Raw genomic sequence first — 22420 nt, forward strand, 5'->3', positions numbered from 1 at the left:
TGTGCCTCCTTCCAGTTTTTTTTCATCATTTTTCCACCCCCCGTAGATTTGTGCCTGGATGGGTGCCCAGCTTACCCTACCCTGGTTATGGCCCTGCAGCTTACATAGAGCTCTTCTTCAGGTCTGAGGGAAAAAACTCCCAGCATCACTTCACAGCTAAATGCAAGGTGGAACAAATTGTTTTGCATAAGTAGTTAGCACATATTGTAAGGGACCATTCAAAGAAAGCAGAGTAGTCTGTTCATATCTTTGGAGTCCTAGGACAAAAAAGGGGGGTTAGTGTATTACAGATTGTTGTAATAATCCAGAATCTCTGTTCACTACATTATTTTTAGTATATAGCAAAGTAATTAAATTTAGATCCCAAGCTCATATTTTGAAAGTATTCGGGTTTCTGTGAGGATGAAAACTGATAGGACTGCCCTCATAGTTGTGAAGAAAACCTTGAAAATGTGATCCAGGGGTCACATAAGCTTTCAGCCCTAGAATGCAAATAAAAAATTCCAAATTTATTATTTGTTTTTAATATGATGATGATTTTTCAATGCTCGGTGTTGGCAATGCTAAGGTTTTGAGAAGGAAACTTATAGCACTGATCAATTTCAAGCAATCGCAATCATTTTTTACTTTTTCATAGCCATATCTTAAAAGACTTTCTCATGGACATCTCCCCTCTAATTTGTAATTAATATCCCTGTGGCAACTACAACAATTGTTTCCATGAAGAAATAATATGAGAAAAGTATGTACAGTTTTGTTTTTATTAATAGATTATAAGGGCAAAAAGAGACCACTGTGATCATCTAGTCTGACTTCTCACACAACACAGGCAATAGGACTTCCTTGACTTAATTTCTGTTTGAATCACAGCATATCTTTTAGAATAATTTCTGATCTTGATTTAAATATTTCTAGTGATAGAGATTCCACCACAAATGTTGCTAAGTTGTTCTAATGATTAATTATTCTGTTACAAATTTGTGCCTAATTTCTAGACCAAATATATCTAACAAACTTTCGGAAATTGGTTTTCGTTATGCCTTTCTCTGCTAGATTGAAAAGCCCTCTATTATAAAATTTCTGTTTACTATATAGGTATTTATACATTGTATCACATCACCCCTTCACCTTTTCTTTTATAAGATAAATGGTTTGATCTCTTTTAGTTTCTCTCTAGGAAGTATGTTTTCCAGCGCTTTAATCATTCTCATGGTTCTTCTCTGAATTCTCTCCAATTTGTCAACATCCTTCTTGAATTGTGGGCATGAGAATTAGACATGGTATTTATGTCAACTACAGTAACTCCCCACTTAAAGTCGTCCTGGTTAACGTTGTTACGTTGCTGATCAATTAGGGAATACTCCTGTTTAAAATTGTGAAATGCTCCCTTCTAATGTCATTTGGCAGCCGCCTGCTTGCAGGAAGAGCAGCCCATTGCACTAGCTGGTGGGGGCTTGGAACCAGGGTGGACCGGCATCCCCCCCATCAGCTCCCCACTCCCTTAAGTTCCCCTGTGCAGCATTTGCCCAGCAGACTAGCAATTGCAGATGTCCCTCCCCCCAGTGCCATGTGCTGCTCCTGACCTCTGCCTTGGAACTCTTCCCCAAGACTCCTGCTTGCTGTGGGGAGGCGGGAGGGTGGAAGAGGAAGACTGCCAGGGTGTCCCTCTCCCCCCTGCTCCTGCACCCTGCTTACCCCATCTTCCACAGAGCAGGGGGGACACACGACAGGGCTCAGGACAGAGGGAACTTGCTGGCAGCAGCAGTAGCTGTGGTCTCAGCAAGCTGATCTAATTAACATGGCAGTGTACTTAAAGGGGAAATGTGCATCTCTCTCACACACACACCCTGTGTGTTTCTGTCTGTCTGTGATGCTCTCTCCCCTCCCTCCATTCCTGCTGCCTTGTAGACTGTGAGAGTTAACCCAGTTGCTAGTTCATCATTTAGCAGTAAGGTGTTCCCTGGAAAATATCCCACTCTCTGACTCCTCCACCTCAACCAAGCTTCACAATCATCATCACTGTGTACCAGTATTAAAGTGTTTGTTTAAAACTTATACTCTGTGTGTGTGTGTGTGTGTGTGTGTGTGTGTGTAGTCTTTTGTCTGGTGAAAAAAATTCCCTGGAACCTAACCCCCTCATTTACATTAATTCTTATGGAGAAATTGGATTCACTTAACATTGTTTCGCTTAAAGTCACATTTTTCTGGAACATAACTACAACATTAAGCGAGGAGTTACTGTACCTTACAGAACTCTAAGTATATTACAGTAACTCTATTACCTAAATTAACCAAATTGTAATCTTGTAAAAAAATATGTATTAAATTCATCCGACAGGATCTATTTTCCATAATCCATTATTGATTGACCTAAATTATATGATTTTCCTTTAAGTCTTTATTAACCGAATTCCGCATCTGCTGCATCATTATTTCACATGGAAGCAATGTCAGGCTGACAGGCCTATAATTACCTAAGCATTCTGTTTACCCTTTTAAATATTGGCATAACGTGAGCTTTCTTTCAGTCTTCTGGAACTTCCCTGGCGCTCCCAGACTTACTGAAAATCAACATTAATGGTCCAGCAAACTCATCAGTCAGATCTTTTAAAACTGTTGGATACAAGTTAGACCTGATGATTTTAAAATGTCTAGCTTTAGTAGCTGCTTTTTAACATCCTCCTGAGTTACTGCTGGAATGGAAAATGTTTAATTCTCATTTTATGATATGGCTATATCATTTTTTTCCAACACATATAGAACAAATATATATTGAACACTTCCGCCTTTTGTGCATTATTGACAATTCTACCATTTTTCATCTAGTAATGGACCAATACTATTGTTAGGAGTCTTTCTGTTCTTAATATACTTTAAAATACTCCTTATTGTCTGTAACTCTGCTGGCTATTGCTTCCCTTATACATTTTCTACAATTCCTAGCTTCTAATTTATATTAATTACTATCAACTTTCCCTTTCTTCCATTTGTTTTAAACAGAGAGAGTGCGCAGCTGTCACTTCCCCACTAAACCAGATTATTTTTGTAACCAGTGTTGCCTTTTTTCTTGAGTGTGGCTTCTGAGACATCTAGTAAAATATTAATAAATGATTATCAATTATCAAAAAAAATTTTAAATTCTCTCACTCAGCTGATTTGTATCATAATTGTTTTGAGCTTTTTGCAACTGGCCTTTCAAACCACTGTGTGTGTGTATTTATTCACACACACACACACACACACACACACACACACACACACGCTGTCACCAAATGAAATTAATAGGCAGCAGGTTTAAAACAAATAAAGGGAAGTATTTCTTCACACAACGCACAGTCAACCTGTGGAACTCCTTGCCAGAGGATAGTGTGAAGGCCAAGATCATAACAGGGTTAATAAAATAACTAGATACATTCATGGAGGATAGATCCATCAATGGTTATTAGCCAGGATGGGCAGGAATGGTGTCCCTAGCCTCTGTTTGCCAGAAGCTGGGAATGAGCGACAGGGGATGGATCACTTGATGATTACGTTCTGTTCATTCCTTCTGGGGCAATGGCACTGGCTGCTGTCGGAAAACAGGATACTGGGCAACATGGACCTTTGGTCTGACGCAGTAGGGCCATTATGTTTATATATATAAAGCTACCACTAACTTTTCAAAATTCTTAGGCTGTTTTAGTACTGGCTGCATGAGACCCCCGTGGAATCCCCTATGGTTACTGAGCTTTTTTTTTAGTACTTGTTAGTCGTTATAGATAGGTGATTAAGGAGCTGGTCATCCTGGTTCCACATGTGATTTGGTGGTCTGTAAAAGACACCAAGTAGTACCATATCTTGTGCTTTCATCTTGTAGTGATGCAGAAATAGGTAATATTTTTAACATACTGCCACTCCCCCCATCCCTATATGCTCATTGCATCATTCTTAAATAGGTTATAACTATTGATTTTTTTATTTTGCATTCATATGGATCATCCCATCATGCTGATATAAAGGCAGAGAGTGCTGGTAGCAAAGAAATGTAGGCTGAACTTTTTGCTGAGGCTTCCACATATTTGGATATTTGCTTGCTCAGATGAGTTTGTGGTATGGACTAGCCTGGTTTTCTCCACTGCTAAAGGAAAACAGTGGTGGTGTGAGTAAGTAGCAGGGGACACTGACATTCCTGGTGAAGGAGCTGGAAGGGACGCAGACTTCGCACACAGAATCCTTAGTCTGTCCTAACAGGAAAAGTCACCAGTTTTCAGTTACTGACTATCCAGTTAATTTGAAGTCCCCGGCCATTTGTGAAATACATTATCATACTCACAAGCTATCTATTATGGAGAACAGTGAGCTTCCGTCATTATTATTAATTATTATTATTAGATGGAGGTAGAGAATCAGGAATGCAGTGCTGCTGTAGTCCAGCAGATGGAGGCAAAAATCAAGAGGAAGGGGAAAAAAATTAGACTCCCTTCTGTACCTCTTTCAGGAGTCTGATTTGTCTTGTGTACTCCCAAGTTTCACTTAACTTAAAAATGACTAACTTACAAAATCAGACATAAAAATACAAAAGTGTCACAGCACACTGTTAACTGAAAAATTGCTTTATTTTATCATTTTTGCCATACAATTATAAAATAAATCAATTGGAATAAAAATATTATGTTTACATTTCAGAGTATAGTGTATATAGAGCAGTATAAACAAGTCATTGTGTGAAATTTCAGTTTGTACTGACTTTGCTAGTGCTTTTTATGTAGCCTATTGTAAAACTAGGGAAATATCTAGATGAGTTGATGTACCCCCTGGAAGACCTCTGCATAATCCCAGGGGTATGTGTACCCCGGCTGAGAATCACTGCCCTAGGATATGCTTGCAACATTTTTAAACAAGGGACTCTCTTAAAATATTCTACTGCAGTTGTTGATACACAAAACACGCCCTGGGTAAGATACTCTTCCTCTCCCATAAACAAACAAACCCTAGTTCCACTCTTCTCCTTCCCATATTGATCAATCTTTTCACCACTTTCCTCTCCAGTTCAGCCTGCTTGGTAGCTGCTTCTCACAGGCAGCAATAAGTAAATACTCCTGCAGTTTGTAGTTATAGGGGTTGGCATCAGATCCCTTAGGTGGTGGGCTGAGAGGGCCCTTTCAGCAATTTAAAGACCAGAAAAGACCATTACCTTAATCTGCCAGTCGTCATGTCAGAGAATTTCAACCAACAAATCCTGCATCAAGCCCATAGCTTCTGGTTGACCTACAGGATATGTTTTAGAAAGACATCAAATTCTGGCTTAAGGATTTCAAGTGATATATGCTACTACATTCCTCATTAAGTACTCTTTAAAAATTGTGTTTTATTTCCATTCTGAATTTATCAATCTTCACCTTCAAGCCACTGGATCTTGTTATGCCTTTGTTTGCTAGATTAAAGAGCCCTGCCCTCTGCTATCAGAAATCTGCTCCCCAGGTAAGTATTTATAGTCTGTAATCAAGTTCCCTCTTAACCTTTTTTGTAAGCTTAAATATATGGAGCTTAAGTTTGTCTCTCACTTGGTTTTGTGGTTAAGATACTAGACTGGTATTTGAGATCTGGACTGTGTTTTTTGTTCTGCCCTAGGCTTCCTAGGTAACTGTAGACAAGTTAGATTTTGTGCCTCAGTTTCCCCATTTGAAAAAAAGGGCTAATATTTCCCTAAATTCAGGAGCATTTTGAGAAGAGCCATTAATGTGCACACATTTCTCAGTGAAGCTTCCATGCAAGATCTGTAATTACAATAGTGGGGTGGACTCCCTTCAACAATATGCATTTTACTTTAGCTAGATGCTAGAGCATCTAGAAACCAAGAGTGTAGGTCACACTTACAGGATAAAGGACCATATATTGGAACCTATTGATTCAGAAAAGGACTTATAAACCAGCTGAACATAAGCTTTCTGTGTGACGTGGAGGTGAAGAGAACAAATATTGTCCTTAGATGTATAAGCAAGGGAATAAGAAGAAGAATCAGGAATGGCTTATTACTACTGTATACAACATTAGTGATGCCATTCTTTGCGCACTTCTGGAAGTACTTGGTGGAGGGGTGGATGTATTTGTGGGTAATATTTGGTATGTCCTCCATATACACTCAGAGAAGTGGTGGGCATCCTGCAGCCCACCAGGGTAATGCAGGCTGTGAGAGAGTTTGTTTACACTGACGGTAGGCACGGGTGCCTGCAAGTCTCAGTGGCTGCAGCTTGCCGTTCCCAGCCAATGGGAGCTGCAGGAAGCAGCGACCAGTGCAGCTCGCGCCGCTTCCCACAGCTCCCATTCTCTGGGAATGGCGAACTGCAGCCCCTGGGAGCTACAGGTGGCTGTGCCTGCGGATGGTCAATGTAAACAAACTGTCTCGTGGCCTCCAGCGCATTATCCTGAGGAGCCGCAGGTTGCCCACCACTGCTCCAGAGGCACTGGTTGGAAAGCTCTCCATGCAACAGTGGTGTGGTAATAAATGACTATACTCAGAGGGTTGAAAATATCAAACAGTAGCCATAGGCATACATTGGGGGGGGGGAGAGGGGAAGTTTTCTGCCACCTCCCCTCAAATATAGCCAGTTTGTGCCCATGCCTTGTCACATTGCCATATACAGGGCTAGACGAAGGATTCGAGGGATAGAAAGATTAGTAAAATGATTCTTTAGTATACCCCCCCAAACTAAACTGACTTGTTTTACATAAAAGCAGCAAAGAATCCTGTGGCACATTATAGACTAACAGATGTTTTTTGGAGCATGAGCTTTCGTGGGTGAATACCCACTTCGTCAGATGCATGTAGTGGAAATTTCCAGGGGCAGGTATATATATATGCAGGCAAGCTAGAGATAATGAGGTACTTCAATCAGGAAGGATGAGGCCCTGTTCTAGTAGTTGAGGTGTGAAAACCAAGGGAGGAGAAACTGGTTTTGTAATTGGCAAGCCATTCACAGTCTTTGTTTAATCCTGAGCTGATGGTGTCAAATTTGCAGATGAACTGAAGCTCAACAGTTTCTCTTTGAAGTCTGGTCCTGAAGTTCTTTTGCTGCAGGATGGCCACCTTAAGGTCTGCTATAGTGTGGCCAGGGAGGTTGAAGTGTTCTCCTACAGATTTTTGTATATTGCCATTCCTAATGTCTGATTTGTGTCCGTTTATCCTTTTCCGTAGCGACTGTCCAGTTTGGCCGATGTACATAGCAGAGGGGCATTGCTGGCATACGATGGCGTATATTACATTGGTGGACGTGCAGGTGAATGAACCGGTGATGGTGTGGCTGATCTGGTTAGGTTCTGTGATGGTGTCGCTGGTGTAGATATGTGGGCAGAGTTGGCATCGAGGTTTGTTGCATGGATTGGTTCCTGAGCTAGAGTTATTATGGTGCGGTGTGCAGTCACTGGTGAGAATATGTTTCAGGTTGGCAGGTTGCATGTGGGCGAGGACTGGCCTGCCACCCAAGGCCTGTGAAAGTGTGGGATCATTGTCCAGGATGGGTTGTAGATCCCTGATGATGCGTTGGAGAGGTTTTAGCTGGGGACTGTATGTGATGGCCAGTGGAGTCCTGTTGGTTTCAAAGAATACTTTCAGGACAACACTGAACAGCGCACTGATACACAGGTACCCTCCCACCAACAGCACAAGAAGAACTCCTCCACATGGACTCCCCCCTGAGGGTCGAAATGACAGTCTGGACCTCTACGTTGAATGCTTCCGCCGATGTGCACAGGCAGAAATTGTGGAAAAACATCATCGCTTGCCTCAAAACCTAAGTCATGCAGAACGCAATGTCATCCACAGCCTCAGAAACTACCCAGACATTATCAAAGAGGCTGATAAAGGAGGTGCTGTTGTCATCATGAACAGGTCTGACTACCAAAAGGAGGCTGCCAGACAACTCCCCAACACCAAATTCTACAGGCCACTTCCCTCAGATCCCACTGACACTAAGAAACTGCAACATCTACTCAGGACACTCCCTACACTAACACCGGAACAAATCAACATACCATTAGAGCCCCGACCAGAGTTATTCTATCTACTACCCAAGATCCACAAACCCGGAAATCCTGGGCGCCCCATCATCTCGGGCATTGGCACTCTCACTGAAGGACTGTCTGGATATGTGGACTCTCTACTCAGACCCTATGCCACCAGCACTCCCAGCTATATCTCCGTGACACCACTGATTTCCTGAGGAAACTACAATGCATTGGTGACCTTCCAGAAAACACCATCCTAGCCACCATGGATGTAGAGGCTCTCTACACGAACATCCCACACACAGATGGAATACAAGCTGTCAGGAACAGAATCCCTGATGATGCCACAGCACAACTGGCTGCTGAGCTCTGTGCCTTTATCCTCACACACAACTATTTCAAATTTGATGACAATATATATGTCCAGATCAGTGGCACCGCTATGGGCACCCGCATGGCCCCACAGTATGCCAGTATTTTTATGGCTGACCTGGAACAACGCTTCCTCAGCTCTCGTCCACTCACGCCCCTTCTCTACCTACGCTACATTGATGACATCTTCATCATCTGGACCCATGGGAAGGAGATTTTGGAAAAATTCCACCACGATTTCAACAGCTTCCACCCCAGCATCAACCTCAGCCTGGACCAATCTACACGGGAGGTCCACTTCCTAGACACCACGGTGCAAATAAATGATGGTCACATTAACACTACCCTATACCGAAAACCTACCGACCGCTATGCCTACCTTCATGCCTCCAGCTTCCATCCCGGGCACATCACACGATCCATTGTCTACAGCCAAGCACTGAGGTACAACCGCATCTGCTCTAACCCCTCAGACAGAGACCAAGCTCTACAAAATCTCCACTAAGCATTCTCAAAACTACAATAACCGCACGAGGAAATAAGGAAACAGATCAACAGAGACAGAGGTGTACCCAGAAGCCTCCTACTGCAAGACAAACCCAAGAAAGAAACCAACAGGACTCCACTGGCCATCACTTACAGTCCCCAGCTAAAACCTCTCCAACACATCATCAGGGATCTACAACCCATCCTGGATAATGATCCCACATCTTCACAGGCCTTGCGTGGCAGGCCAGTCCTCGCCCACATGCAACCTGCCAACCTGAAACATATTCTCACCAGTGACTGCACACCGCACCATAGTAACTCTAGCTCAGGAACCAATCCATGCAACAAACCTCGATGCCAACTCTGCCCACATATCTACACCAGCGACACCATCACAGCACCTAACCAGATCAGCCACACCATCACCGGTTCATTCACCTGCACGTCCACCAATGTAATATACGCCATCGTATGCCAGCAATGCCCCTCTGCTATGTACATCGGCCAAACTGGACAGTCGCTACGGAAAAGGATAAACGGACACAAATCAGATATTAGGAATGGCAATATACAAAAACCTGTAGGAGAACACTTCAACCTCCCTGGCCACACTATAGCAGACCTTAAGGTGGCCATCCTGCAGCAAAAAAACTTCAGGACCAGACTTCAAAGAGAAACTGTTGAGCTTCAGTTCATCTGCAAATTTGACACCATCAGCTCAGGATTAAACAAAGACTGTGAATGGCTTGCCAATTACAAAACCAGTTTCTCCTCCCTTGGTTTTCACACCTCAACTACTAGAACAGGGCCTCATCCTTCTTGATTGAAGTACCTCATTATCTCTAGCTTGCCTGCATATATAACCTGCCCCTGGAAATTTCCACTACATGCATCTGACGAAGTGGGTATTCACCCACGAAAGCTCATGCTCCAAAACGTCTGTTAGTCTATAAGGTGCCACAGGATTCTTTGCTGCTTTTACAGATCCAGACTAACACGGCTACCTCTCTGATACTTGTTTTACATAAAGTATGTATGGTGGTGGCAATGGGGAGTATCTATTTTCTGTCCTCCCACTCTCATGCTGCAGCAGGAGGCCAGAGCTGTGCTTTTAATTGTTTCATTCTGTTTGCATCAGTTTGTACTTTTAAGGCTACCTTTGCTAAACACACACCTTTTAAAAAATAAAATGAACACTAAGACTTTCTTAATGGGACCCAAAGCCTAGATCTATTAGCTAGATGGTCCACGGCTCATTAGTGATTATGATGGAATGGCCACATCTAACCCATGAGTACACTCTCCAGAACAGTGGATGCCCACTATGAACTATATGGCCACAGAAATTCCCACAAACTTAGCTTGTAGACTTTAAAATTTAATTAAGAAAAATTTCTCTCACTAATCACCGTGGCTGTGAAAATAATCTTGAAACTGTGTGCAGACTCATGGTCTCAGGATGATGCATTGTGTTCAGGAGCTCATAGGTACAAGACTGCCCATTAATCTCTGAGGTTTTAACTGTGACACCTAAAAATAATTTAAATGTGAATATTGTAAAATTTGTTTAATTGACAATCATTCTAGTAGAAACATTCAGCTAAAACTTCTCCCATAATCCGCCATTGACCTTTACCCAGATTCCCCATACAATTTTGATAGTTTTAAAAGTCTGAAGATGAAAGCATGAGACCAAGGTAGAATTAGATTTAATATGCAAAAAACCAAGGACTACACTGTACTGCCTATATTTGTTTCACAATTTCTAAAAGTAAATTAAAGGGTCTGAATTTTCCTAGTGATCCTATTCAGATTGCTAAATTATTTATTTGCAAGACTGAGAATTATTGCTAGAATATTATATCTAAGAATTGTAAAAGTGTTTTTATTATGGGGGAAATTTTGTATGTGATTTTAATTTCTGCATGGAAAATAAGCATTCATATTTTTCAGTAAGAGTTAAGACTACATTCATGGTTTTTTAAATGAATCAAATCACCATTTTTTCAGAGGCCTAAGTATTACTTTTCTTGTTAGTTAAGTTTACTCAAAGCTGACATTTATCAGCTTCTCCCAAATGTAATGTTTAATAGCCTCTTTTGGGTGAGGACATAATTGAGTAAACCATTACTGTAGAGACAATCATATTGTGCCCTTGCAAATTTATATTTACACCATTAGAAAATAAATGAAAAACTTCCAAAGACAGCTGCTCCAAAATTATACCAACCCAATTTTTTGAATATATTTTTTATTTATTTCACATACTATGAACATATACATTACATGCTACAAAAAATAAAAAAGTAGATTTTAACTGTCAAGAAAGTGTATAGTGTTATAATACAATGGCACGTTCATATATTTTTACTTCAAATTGGTTTGTTTAGCATCTTTCCCCCCAAACCATTAAGAACATGAAGTGTTTTTACTCAAATGATTAGAAATATTTGCATTAACAAATACAATTGAAACAGATTAACCAGGTCATATATTAGTATAAAAGTCTGGGTTTTACAGAAATGAAATATACATTAAAAAAACATAGCAGCCAAGTTGTACTTCGTTTAGTGTGATATAACATGTAAATGCACTAGGAGAACATGGTGTAGTTGAGCGTACTACTTTTCATGGTGTATTTCTAGAAACCATTAGTATTCTCGTTCTAGCACCTGCCTATGCACAATAAACCCAAACACTGACAAAACAACTAAAACTTGTATGACTTCTAACATTCTTACTAATGAGTCTGGGTTTTTGGAGAGTAGGGGTGTGTGCAAAAGAGGGAACAAAGGCCACAAGACGATTCCATCTACATATTTATGAATTATTTAGTTTTATCTATCCTGCTTTAAGACATTGATGAGATAGGTTGAATCAGTATCTTGTACAAATGCCGTCGTATCCTGTAGGCCTGTATCTGATGAACAAACATATTTCATCTGAAAATTTAGTAATTAGTATAGTGGGGGCTGAGAAAATCTGTTTCACAAGAACTTATGCTTCTAGAATAACAGCAGGTATTAAGACTTTTGTAGGGATGATTGTTTTTCTGCTCTGTCAAAGTCTATAATAAAAGTAAAGTATTTGCAATTATATGGTCTTCACAAAAACACAGCTACATAATAATACATTTGTATTTTTAGTTTAAATGAGTGTATAGGGCATTTATTTAGCAATTAAAATTTCCTTATATCCCCTCCATATTAAAAAATAACCTGCATACCAAAATGACATTTTCTTAAAGGAACCTTACCTACAAAAGTTGGGGAATGGAATCTTGTAGACATGACTATGGATATGCAGGATGATTTAATTATGATTGGAAGAATCAGCTGAAGTTGACTAAATTGTATTGCCTTACTGAGAATATTGAACATGTCTCTCCTTTATTTATGCTTCTTTTGCGATATGTGAAGAAAAATATATGCATCTATCAGCAATTAATCTATATGTATAGATATCGTATTTAGAGACTACTTGTATCAAGTATTCAATTCCTTTAGGTAGCAAGGTCCGGGAAAAAAGTATGAATTAGCTGTAAAGAAACTAACATTTTACCAGCCCATTATTAGTTTATCTTTAAGCATTTTTAAGCCCATTCAGCACTAACTTAGAAGCACAGTATCAATTCAAATTAGATTAGAAATGCAGTCACTTAATTACTTCTGTCCGTCAAGTAATTAGCACAAAAATAGATGAGTTGTAAGTTTTCTACAGAGGGTTTAGTACTACTTTTTAAAAAAATCATTGTTAGGATTTCTCTATGGTAATCTATCCCCACTACCTGAAAATTGAACAGACATACTGATCAATTAGTTCTAACATAAAGCAACTATGTAACTGATAAAGGAAAAGTATTACTGTTTCCAGTATGTAATAGTTTTGAGGTAAAATTTAATAATATCCTATTTTATGGGAACCATGCCTCTCAGCAGTAGCCTGTGTGGTGGAAACGAGCCCTTGAAGCATTTACAACTGTTCAGAGACATTCTAGTGGTATTTAGCTACTTGTACATGTCCAAGGTGTTTCAATTTTATATCATTTAGAAAAATCTTGTTTACAATGTAGCCACAAATGATACAAAATAACTTTGAATATATTGGTCACAAGATTGCTGTATTTGGAGAACTGAATTTAAGATACAGTCAAGGGATAGTTACATCACTGTTTTAATTTACAAACCTTACTGTATCCATTCTGATTTTAATGTTAAAGAAAATCAGATAAGGATTAGTAGAAAAAGTTGAACATTCAAGTAGTGCATAATATAACCTAGCCAATGCACTGATTTTTATCATTTGCTATGAAGTAGTATACTCTATTATGCCTTTTTATAATCAGTCCAAAAGCACACAAGTATTTCTATTAGTTTATTACAAATAAAATCTTCTCATGAATTCACTATCAAATGCTTTACAGATGGAAACAAGCAGAGCAGTCCCAAAAGTTATTTTAAAATAAAGGTAATGTTTAGTTTTGTTAGTTCAAGATATTTGACACTGATTTACTCTAGCCAATGACTAAGATTATTCACTAAGGATAAAGGAGTTATGAAACTGTCCCAATGTAATTTAATTTTCTCTTTTACAACTGGCTAATGTGCTCTATGTCACTTTTTCAGAGCAATGCTGCATATTTTATTACACTTATGAATCAAATACTACCTTGAAGCTATGAATTAATGAAAAAAAAGTGCTATGCACACATTTGTCAGCACTGATATGGGGGTCTACAATTCCTTAAAACACGTATTTGTGGGTAAAAAATATCAGGATGTGTTAATATAACATCTCAACTTGAAGTTAAATTAGCTACTAGCAAAGTTTGAAGCAACAGTACTGAAGAAACCAATCTCTAGTGTCCTCAAACTCATCTGAAGACATGGAGGAGAATTTGATTTCTTATTTACTATTGAAGTGTTAGATATCTGTAAGTCATAAAGCTATCCCAATGTATATTCTACATCTAAAAAGATTATTTGCATGGTGCAAAACATTATGTAGACTTGTTAGGGCAAAGAAAGTTAGAACGAAAACAAAGGCAAAAGCTCCAGAATTAACTGTTTGTGAAATTCCTACCCATATGTTGAATTTTCTAAGGTTGATTTGCATTGCCCGTGGAAGCAGTAACATAAGCAATGAGACTGGAGAAACCTAAAAACTCTAATCAACAGATGTATTGCTGCTTTCTCCACCTGCTGCTGCAGGTAAGGTACGGTATGCTCTGCACATGAACATATGCAGGCATTACAACCTACAGTCATGTACTAGTTCTGCCACTTGACACACAGGTTATCTAGTTTCGTACCCTGAATAACACGAGTCTTGGTTAAGGAAAGGTGGTGTTCAGTCCCAGGGGGCTGCAGGTATCAGAATGCTTGTATAAGCAATACTCCTTTCGACATCTGTAGGATCACAGTCTAAATGGCAGCTGCAGTGAAACACAGACAGACTGTTCCCATCTGTAAGCAAAACTGTTGAGCCACACTCAGCTGAAGTCCTCATCAGGATTCTGTTGGTCCAGCAGGCGGACATGCGTGAATGGAAAGTGACCACGTTTACCATTACACTCTCCTTCCCATTGACCACTCACATTAATCTTTGTGACCTTGACCAGCTCACCGACCTGCAGGACAGGAACAAGTAAATGGTTATTACATAGTGCAGAAGAGTATTTAATTCCTTGTTAACCTCATTTTGTTAATGTTTACACTTGTACTCTTCAATTAAAAATGCTTACTTGCTGTCTCAAATAGTCTGTCTTTGGTAGAACAGCCTAATCCAAATTATTAAACTCTGGAAGAAAGCAGAAGAGCAGAGAGAGAAATGCAGCAATGTGTGGATAGAAGACTACCTACAGTATAGAGTCTGCAACCCTGCACCAGTCTCTTTCAGTGTGTTCTTGTGGCTTGACAAAGAAGCCCTTCTCTTGTGGTAAATTAATTATGGCTGAACTAACACTAGATGCTTGTGTTTCTCCTGGGTGGGACCAATAACTGAACATAAGAGGGAAGACAGTTTGCAGGTGCATAAAGGAAATACATTACTATGTTGGAAACATAACAGCTGTTTAAAAGAGACACATCTCAAATACAACTGAAAGGTTGAGCAAAATATTTAAAGAAATAATAGGTCAGATACAACAGCCCTGCTCAGCGTCAACAATTCCTCAAAGGAGTGTTGCAAGACCCTGAGCACAGAAATAGGTGATAATGGTAGCTATAAGAGTATAGTAGTGAAATTCTCTGGTTTGGGAGAGCAAGTTAAAAGGTATTACATGTTAGTAATAGTAGTGATGAACAGCAGCATTTAGAGCATCTTCCATATGACTAAGCATTTCACAAACATTAAGACTTGATCAGTTGTATGGCAAGCATTATCCCCATTTGACAGACAGGAAAAATACTGAGACCTATTAGGTGACTTGCCCAAAGTCATACAGTAAGTTGGTATAAATGTCAGACTACATTCTAGGTCTATATTTTACCACATTCCAAAATTAATCACACTTTAAAAAGTTCAGTTTCTGAACAAGTTATTTCCTTAGTATTTTACTTTAAGTGTTGCTCAATTAATATTAGAGAGAAAAGGTGAGTGAGATAATATCTTTTATTGAACCAACTTCTTTGTGACCTTTACCAGCTCACCAACCTGCAGGACAAGAACAAGTAAATTGTTATCACATAGTGCAGAAAAGTATCTGATTCCTTGTTACGCTCGTTTTGGTACTGTTCATGTTGGTACTTTTCTATTAAAAGTACTTACTTGCAGTCTCAAACAGCTCTAAAGCGTGACTTTCTCACCAACAGAAGTTGTTCTTTGTGTCTCTAATATCCCGGGAGCGACACGGCTACACCTACACTGCTGATCAATTAATATAGCAGATACTTGATTACATAGAAAAATCTATAATTAGAAGAATGTTGGTTGCAAAGTCAAACCCTCAAGAGTCAGGTAACGCCAAATGTAAGGCTGCTTGTGGAACTTGATTTCTGTTCACTTGTGCATAGACATTAGGACAGTCTTTTAAATTAAATGATTGCCAGCACATAATTTTTTCCTCAGTACTCACCTAATTCAGTACACTGGATGGATGATTCTCAGAGCATGGGGTAGATGTTTAAGACAAGAAGGAACCTTTACAATTATCCAGTCTGACTGCTACATGTGGACCTATGTCCTATTTATTGCGTATCATCCAAATGCCACACTGAATATGTTGTTATTAATTGACTCATGGGCTCATATATGGTGCTTATTATCATATCTGAGTGTCACAAACAATAATTTATCTTCATAACTGCTCTCTCAATATTCCCATTTGACAGACAAGAAATCAAGTACAGGGAGATAAAGACAAGAATTTGCAAGTCTCCACTAATTTTTTGTGTCCTGGTAATTAGGGATGATTTTTTACAGTAATTGGAATTGTTATAACAGCTTATATGTTCAGAACACTGTACAGATATTAACTAATTAATAGGGCTGTCAAGTGATTAAAAAAATAATCTCAATTGCACTGTTAAACAATAATAGAATACCATTTATTTAAATGTTTTTGGATGTTTCTACATTTTCAAATATATTAATTTCAATTACAACACAGAATACAAAGTGTACAGTGCTCACTTTATATTTATTTTTATTACAAATATTTGCACTGTAAAAAACAAAAGAAATAGTACATTTCAATGCATCTGATACAAATACGGTAGTGAAATCTCTATCATGGAAGTTGAACTTACAAATGTAGAATTATGTACAAAAAATAAACTGCATTCAAAAATAAAACAACATAAAACTTTAGAACCTACAAGTCCACTCAGTCCCACTTCAGCAAATAGCTCAGACAAACAGGTTTGGTTACAATTTGCAGGAGATAATGCTGCATATGTCTTGTTTACAATGTCACCTGAAAGTGAGAACAGGTCTACGCATGGCATTGTTATAGCTGGCAACGCAAGATATTTATGTGCCAGATGCGCTAAAGATTCATATGTCCTTTCATGCTTCAACCACCATTCCAGAAGACATGCCTCCATACTGATGAGAGGTTCTGCTTGATAACCATCCACAGCAGAGTGGACTGACACCTATTCATTTTCATCATCTGAATCAGATGCCACCAGCAGAAGGTTGATTTTCTTTTTTGGTGGTTCGGGTTCTGTAGTTTCCGCATTGGCGTGTTGCTCCTTTAAGACATCTGAAAGCATTCTCCACACCTCGTCCCTCTCAGATTTTGGAAGGCACTTGAGATTCTTAAATCTTGAGTAGAATACTGTAGCTATCTTTAGAAATCCCACATTGGTACCTTTGTGTTTTGTCAGATCTGCAGCAAAAGTAGTCTTAACATGAACAACGTGCTGAGTCGTCATCTGAGACTGCTATAACACGAAATATATGGCAGAATGTGGGAAAACAGAACAGGACACATACAATTTTCCCCTAAGGAATTCAGTCACAAATTTAATTAATGCATTATTTTTTTAACAAGCATCATCAGCATGGAAGCATGTCCTCTGGAATGGAGGCCAAAGCATGAAGGGACATATGAATGGCAAGTAAACACCTTGCAACTCCAGCTACGGAAGTGTCATGCAAATGTCTGTTCTCACTTTCAGGTGACATTGTAAATAAGAAGCATGCAGCAGTATCTCCCGTAAATGTAAAAAAACTTGTTTGTCTTAGCAATTGGCTGAACAAGAAGTAGGACTGGGGACTTGTAGGCTCTAAGTTTTACATTGTTTTGTTTTTGCGTGCAGTTATGTAACAATAAAAAAATCTACATTTCTAAGTTACACTTTCACGGTAAAGAGATTGCACTACAGTACTTGTATAAGGTGAATTGAAAAATACTATTTATTTTGTTTTATCTTTTTACAGTGGAAAATATTTGTAATAAAAATAATATAAAGTGAGCCCTGTACACTTTGTATTCTGTGTTGTAATAGAAATCAATATATTTGAAAATGTAGAAAAACATCCAAAATAGTTAAACAATAGAATACCAACTGAAATTTATTAACAGTGCAATTAATCATGATTTTTTAAATTGCAGTTAATTTTTTTTTAGTTAATCGTGAGTTAACTGCGATCAATTGACAGCCCTATTAATTTATCTTCTAAAACCCTGAGTATCAGGATGGGAAAACAGAGAGAAAAAGACAAACAACCTTGACCAAGGTGTCTCAGTGATATCAGTGGCAGAGAGAGAGAGGACCTCCTCTATCAGAGGGGTAGCCGTGTTAGTCTGGATCTGTAAAAGCAGCAAAGAATCCTGTGGCACCTTATAGACTAACAGACGTTTTGGAGCATGAGCTTTCGTGCACTTCGTCAGATGCATGTAGTGGAAATTTCCAGGGGCAGAGGGGTGTGTGTGTGTGTGTGTGTGTGTGTGTGTGTGTGTGTGTGTGTGTGTGTGTGTGTGTGTGTGTGTGTGTGTGTGTGTGTGTGTGTGTGTGTGTGTGTGTGTGTGTGTGTGTGTGTGTGTGTGTGTGTGTGTGTGTGCAGGCAAGCTAGAGATAATGAAGGCAAGCTAGAGATAATGAGGTACTTCAATCAGGGAGGATGAGGCCCTGTTCTAGTAGTTGAGGTGTGAAAACCAAGGGAGGAGAAACTGGTTTTGTAATTGGCAAGCCATTCACAGTCTTTGTTTAATCCTGAGCTGATGGTGTCAAATTTGCAGATGAACTGAAGCTCAGCAGTTTCTCTTTGAAGTCTGGTCCTGAAGTTTTTTTGCTGCAGGATGGCCACCTTAAGGTCTGCTGTAGAGTGGCCAGGGAGGTTGAAGTGTTCTCCTACAGGTTTTTTTATATTGCCATTCCTAATATCTGATTTGTGTCCGTTTATCCTTTTCCGTAGCGACTGTCCAGTTTGGCCGATGTACATAGCAGAGGGGCATTGCTGACATACGATGGCGTATATTACATTGGTGGAGGTGCAGGTGAATGAACCGGTGATGGTGTGGCTGATCTGGTTAGGTCCTGTGATGGTGTCGCTGGTGTAGATATGTGGGCAGAGTTGGCATCGAGGTTTGTTGCATGGATTGGTTCCTGAGCTAGAGTTACTATGGTGCGGTGTGCAGTTACTGGTGAGAATATGTTTCAGGTTGGCAGGTTGCCTGTGGGCAAGGACTGGCCTGCCACCCAAGGCCTGTGAAAGTGTGGGATCATTGTCCAGGATGGGTTGTAGATCCCTGATGATGCGTTGGAGAGGTTTTAGCTGGGGACTGTAAGTGATGGCCAGTGGAGTCTTGTTGGTTTCTTTCTTGGGTTTGTCTTGCAGTAGGAGGCTTCTAGGTACATGTCTGGTTCTGTTGATCTGGACGTGTTAGTCTATAAGGTGCCACAGGATTCTTTGCTGCTTTTACAGATCCAGACTAACACGGCTACCCCTCTGATACTTGACACCATGCAAGGCACAACTTTTTTAAGAGCAAGTGAAACTGGGAGCCATGTGCAACAGGCTATACAACTCTAAGTAATTACCTCAGCACTGCCTAGACAACCTGAAGTCTGTCATTTCCTAGTAACAGTGCTTGACTTTGCAACCTAAACAGTTTTAATCTGATTTTTTGTATGTGATTTCTTAGATTTTGTTTTGGCCCTTCTTCTTTTTTTAAAAAAGGGCATAACCAAGTTTTATTATATGCAACTGTCATAAATCCTACCCCCAAATCCCCCAAAAATATCATACATCAGCAGTAGGGTTTGAGCACAAAGACTTCAGCACGGTTGCACATGCTTTACAAATGCTAGTTTAGTGCTATTTAACAGTTTAGCCAAGCAATAATATTTGGCACACTGACAGACAGTGTCAGTAAATGGCCGAAATTTGGGTCTGGTTTCTACTTGCACCTGTGTAGTCTGTGGGTATGTCTACACAGCATTTTGGAGCCTGCCCACACAACAAAGCCTCCCAACCTGGGTTGACAGATTTGGGTGAGCAGGGCTCATGACAGCACTCTGAAACTAGCTGTATAGACAGCACTTTGAAGTTGCAGCTCAGGCTCTGAACCCTAGGGAGGGAAAGGGCTGAAGAGACCAACCCACAATTAAAAAGTGCTGTCTATACAGTTAGTTTTAGAGCACTAGTCAACCCAGACTGAGAGGCTCACTCTCATGGGCAGGGTTCCAGAATCCTATGTAGACATACCCTGTAAGAGTTTGCTCAATAAAAAAAGGTTGTGAAGGACACAGCATTGTTACTGCCAGTTGGTAGAAATTAGATTAGCATTAATGGTCTTCTGATTCCCTGTACAGTTTGTTTTCCCGTGAGCCAGAGGTAATTTGACTGTGTAAGTACAGAAGCCATAGCAGTATGTAGATAGACATGGATGATCCACTTGGCTGTGTTCCATCCAGAGTTTTTATTCTGTGTGTGCACTACTAATGTGAAAAACCAGGACAGTGCATACACAGTGACATGTGAGTTGAAGGAGTTTAGCAGCAAATCAAAAACAAGCTGTACCTTGTGAAGCACAGACAGGCAATGGCCAGTTTTCAACAGCTTATAAGTCTGTCTAATGTGAACAGATTTTCATGAGGCCAGAAAAAGCCGTCTCCTTACCCCCAAGACTATCTTCCAGCCAAATTTAAGTTTGCTCCAACCCATGGCTGTATTAGAGTTCTTTAGAGAAAAACTGTAAGATTATTATTTTTAAATAATGGAAAGCTTTAGGCACCCTACAAAAAGGGTTGCTGCTGCTTCCCCTATAACCAACCCTGGATATTTTTCTATTTCATATAATTAGTGACAGAATACCTATGTTTGGGAGTTCAAATACTCCTGAACAGCCAAAGGTGGTAAATATTTTTTCCCTTCAATCTTTCATCAATTATGTGCTAATAAATTATTAAGCTATGAATACTTAACTAACACAGCTTACAAATTTCTTGACCTAGAGGAATATATCTTGGCAAAGTTTACTAGCTCTGTAGGTAAGCCAAAATTCAGTGAGCCAGGCACTCTGAATCTGTGAGAACAGATTTGGATTCATGATATCTGCAAAAGTTGCCTACCATTAAGGCTGATTTAAAGTGATGCTTTGTCATCACAGCCATGACAAAGGAGACTGAATTCTCTATTGAAATTACCTTGCCATAGGTACTTTTTATTTAAGGCAACTTTATTTAAGCTCTCCTAATGGCAATCCTTATCAAAACTAGTCCCAGGACTAACAGTAAATAGGAAGTTGTTTCTAGACCAAGCCAATTTTGAAATAGTACTTATTAATTTTTTTTATAAAAGTCAGAAATTAAACTATCCCCTTTTTCAAAGTCCAGCTTCTACAAATTTCCTTGTCTGATTGAACTGTCTACAGGACAACTGAACCATCAAGTAAGTCAGACAAAATTTATTGCTCTTTAGGGAATGCCGAGGGCACAGCAGATGCAACAGTGCTAGATTTTGTATTACTTAACATTGTGCCACATATGGATGGTGCTTTATAGAAGAGATAAACATGGAATTCCTGCCTCCCGTGGAGATTACAATCTATATTTAAATTAAAATGAGATCAGAGGAAAAGGACTAGAAGTGCATGAACAGAAATAATATGATCATTTGGCCACAGAAGCACCTTGAGGATATTGTTGTTGTTGTATTTTTGTAATGTGACTAATAAAGAAGTTTCTATGAAAAGCACATTTGGAAAAAATCCACTAATCTATTTGCCACAGGCAACCAGGAAGCTTTCCATGACCAATCAGGGCTCCTAACTCAATTGCTGAAGAATTTAAATTTAAGAATTATATATGTCTCTTTGCTGCTTCTATAGCAGTCAAGGCACTAGAACTGTGGCACCTGGACTTGCTGGTGGCCCACCTTCAACTCTTTAGTAGCAGCCTCTTGCTGTTAGGTATCTGATGTTTTTCAAGCGCTAGATGTAATTGTAAGGCTTTAGTTACATTGTCTTGGCTAAGAACATTCAGGTGAATTAAAATGGGCTTAAAAGACTTGACAATGAAAAGCACTGAATTGGGACATGGGAAACAGAAGAGTGTGCGTCTAGTGAGACGCCATACTGATCAAAATAAGAATTGGATTTATTTAACTACTTAATTAAATGACCCGGAAGAGGAGGTAAACAGCATACTGCTGCAATTTAAAGATATGAAATTGAAAGGAGTTGAACACCAGAGAGGTCAGAGAATAATAAGGGATCTAGTGATTAGAAACAGGGTAAAAACAAAAAGATTAATTTTGGAAAAATGCAGTTAGGGAAAAAAAATCTGAACCGCTAATTAGCAGAAATCTAGAAAAACAATAATATTGACCAACACCTAGAAATGACAGTGGATAGCAAATTGCACAAGCGTTTACAGTGTAATATGGCTGGGAGAGGGGGGGAAGAGTCCAGAGGAATGAGCCAAAGATATTGAGCATGTGGAAACACTGATCCAATTTGCTTGCCCTCCACATAGATCAACACAGTTCACTTACAACTTTTGTCAGATGAAGTGCATATGCAGGCAAACAGAGTACTGATACTAAGAAATCCACTTTGAATCCATCCATTAACAGCACAAAGACTTCTCACAATAAAAGTAGAGAACATATTCCTCCATCATCA

General features: G+C 39.4%; 1 protein-coding gene across 5 annotated transcripts in view; it reads right to left on the reverse strand.

Moving 5' to 3' along the window:
* Window positions 1-326: 326 nt before the first annotated feature.
* CRK (CRK proto-oncogene, adaptor protein) overlaps window positions 327-22420 on the reverse strand; it is a 67666-nt gene continuing 45572 nt past the window's right edge. For 2 of the 5 annotated variants that reach the window (XM_050929520.1, XM_050929518.1), the window contains exon 3: window positions 11065-14473. In XM_050929520.1, coding sequence (XP_050785477.1) covers window positions 14336-14473 — 138 coding nt within the window. In that variant the 3' untranslated portion in view covers window positions 11065-14335. Of the gene's footprint in view, window positions 483-4589; window positions 5248-10253; window positions 10375-11064; window positions 14474-22420 lie in introns of those variants that run through there. The other 3 variants (XR_007770416.1, XR_007770415.1, XM_050929524.1) reach the window with 3 other exon arrangements.

The sequence above is a fragment of the Gopherus flavomarginatus genome, chromosome 19 (genome assembly GCF_025201925.1).
Source record: "Gopherus flavomarginatus isolate rGopFla2 chromosome 19, rGopFla2.mat.asm, whole genome shotgun sequence".
NCBI classification, from domain to species: Eukaryota; Metazoa; Chordata; order Testudines; family Testudinidae; genus Gopherus; species Gopherus flavomarginatus.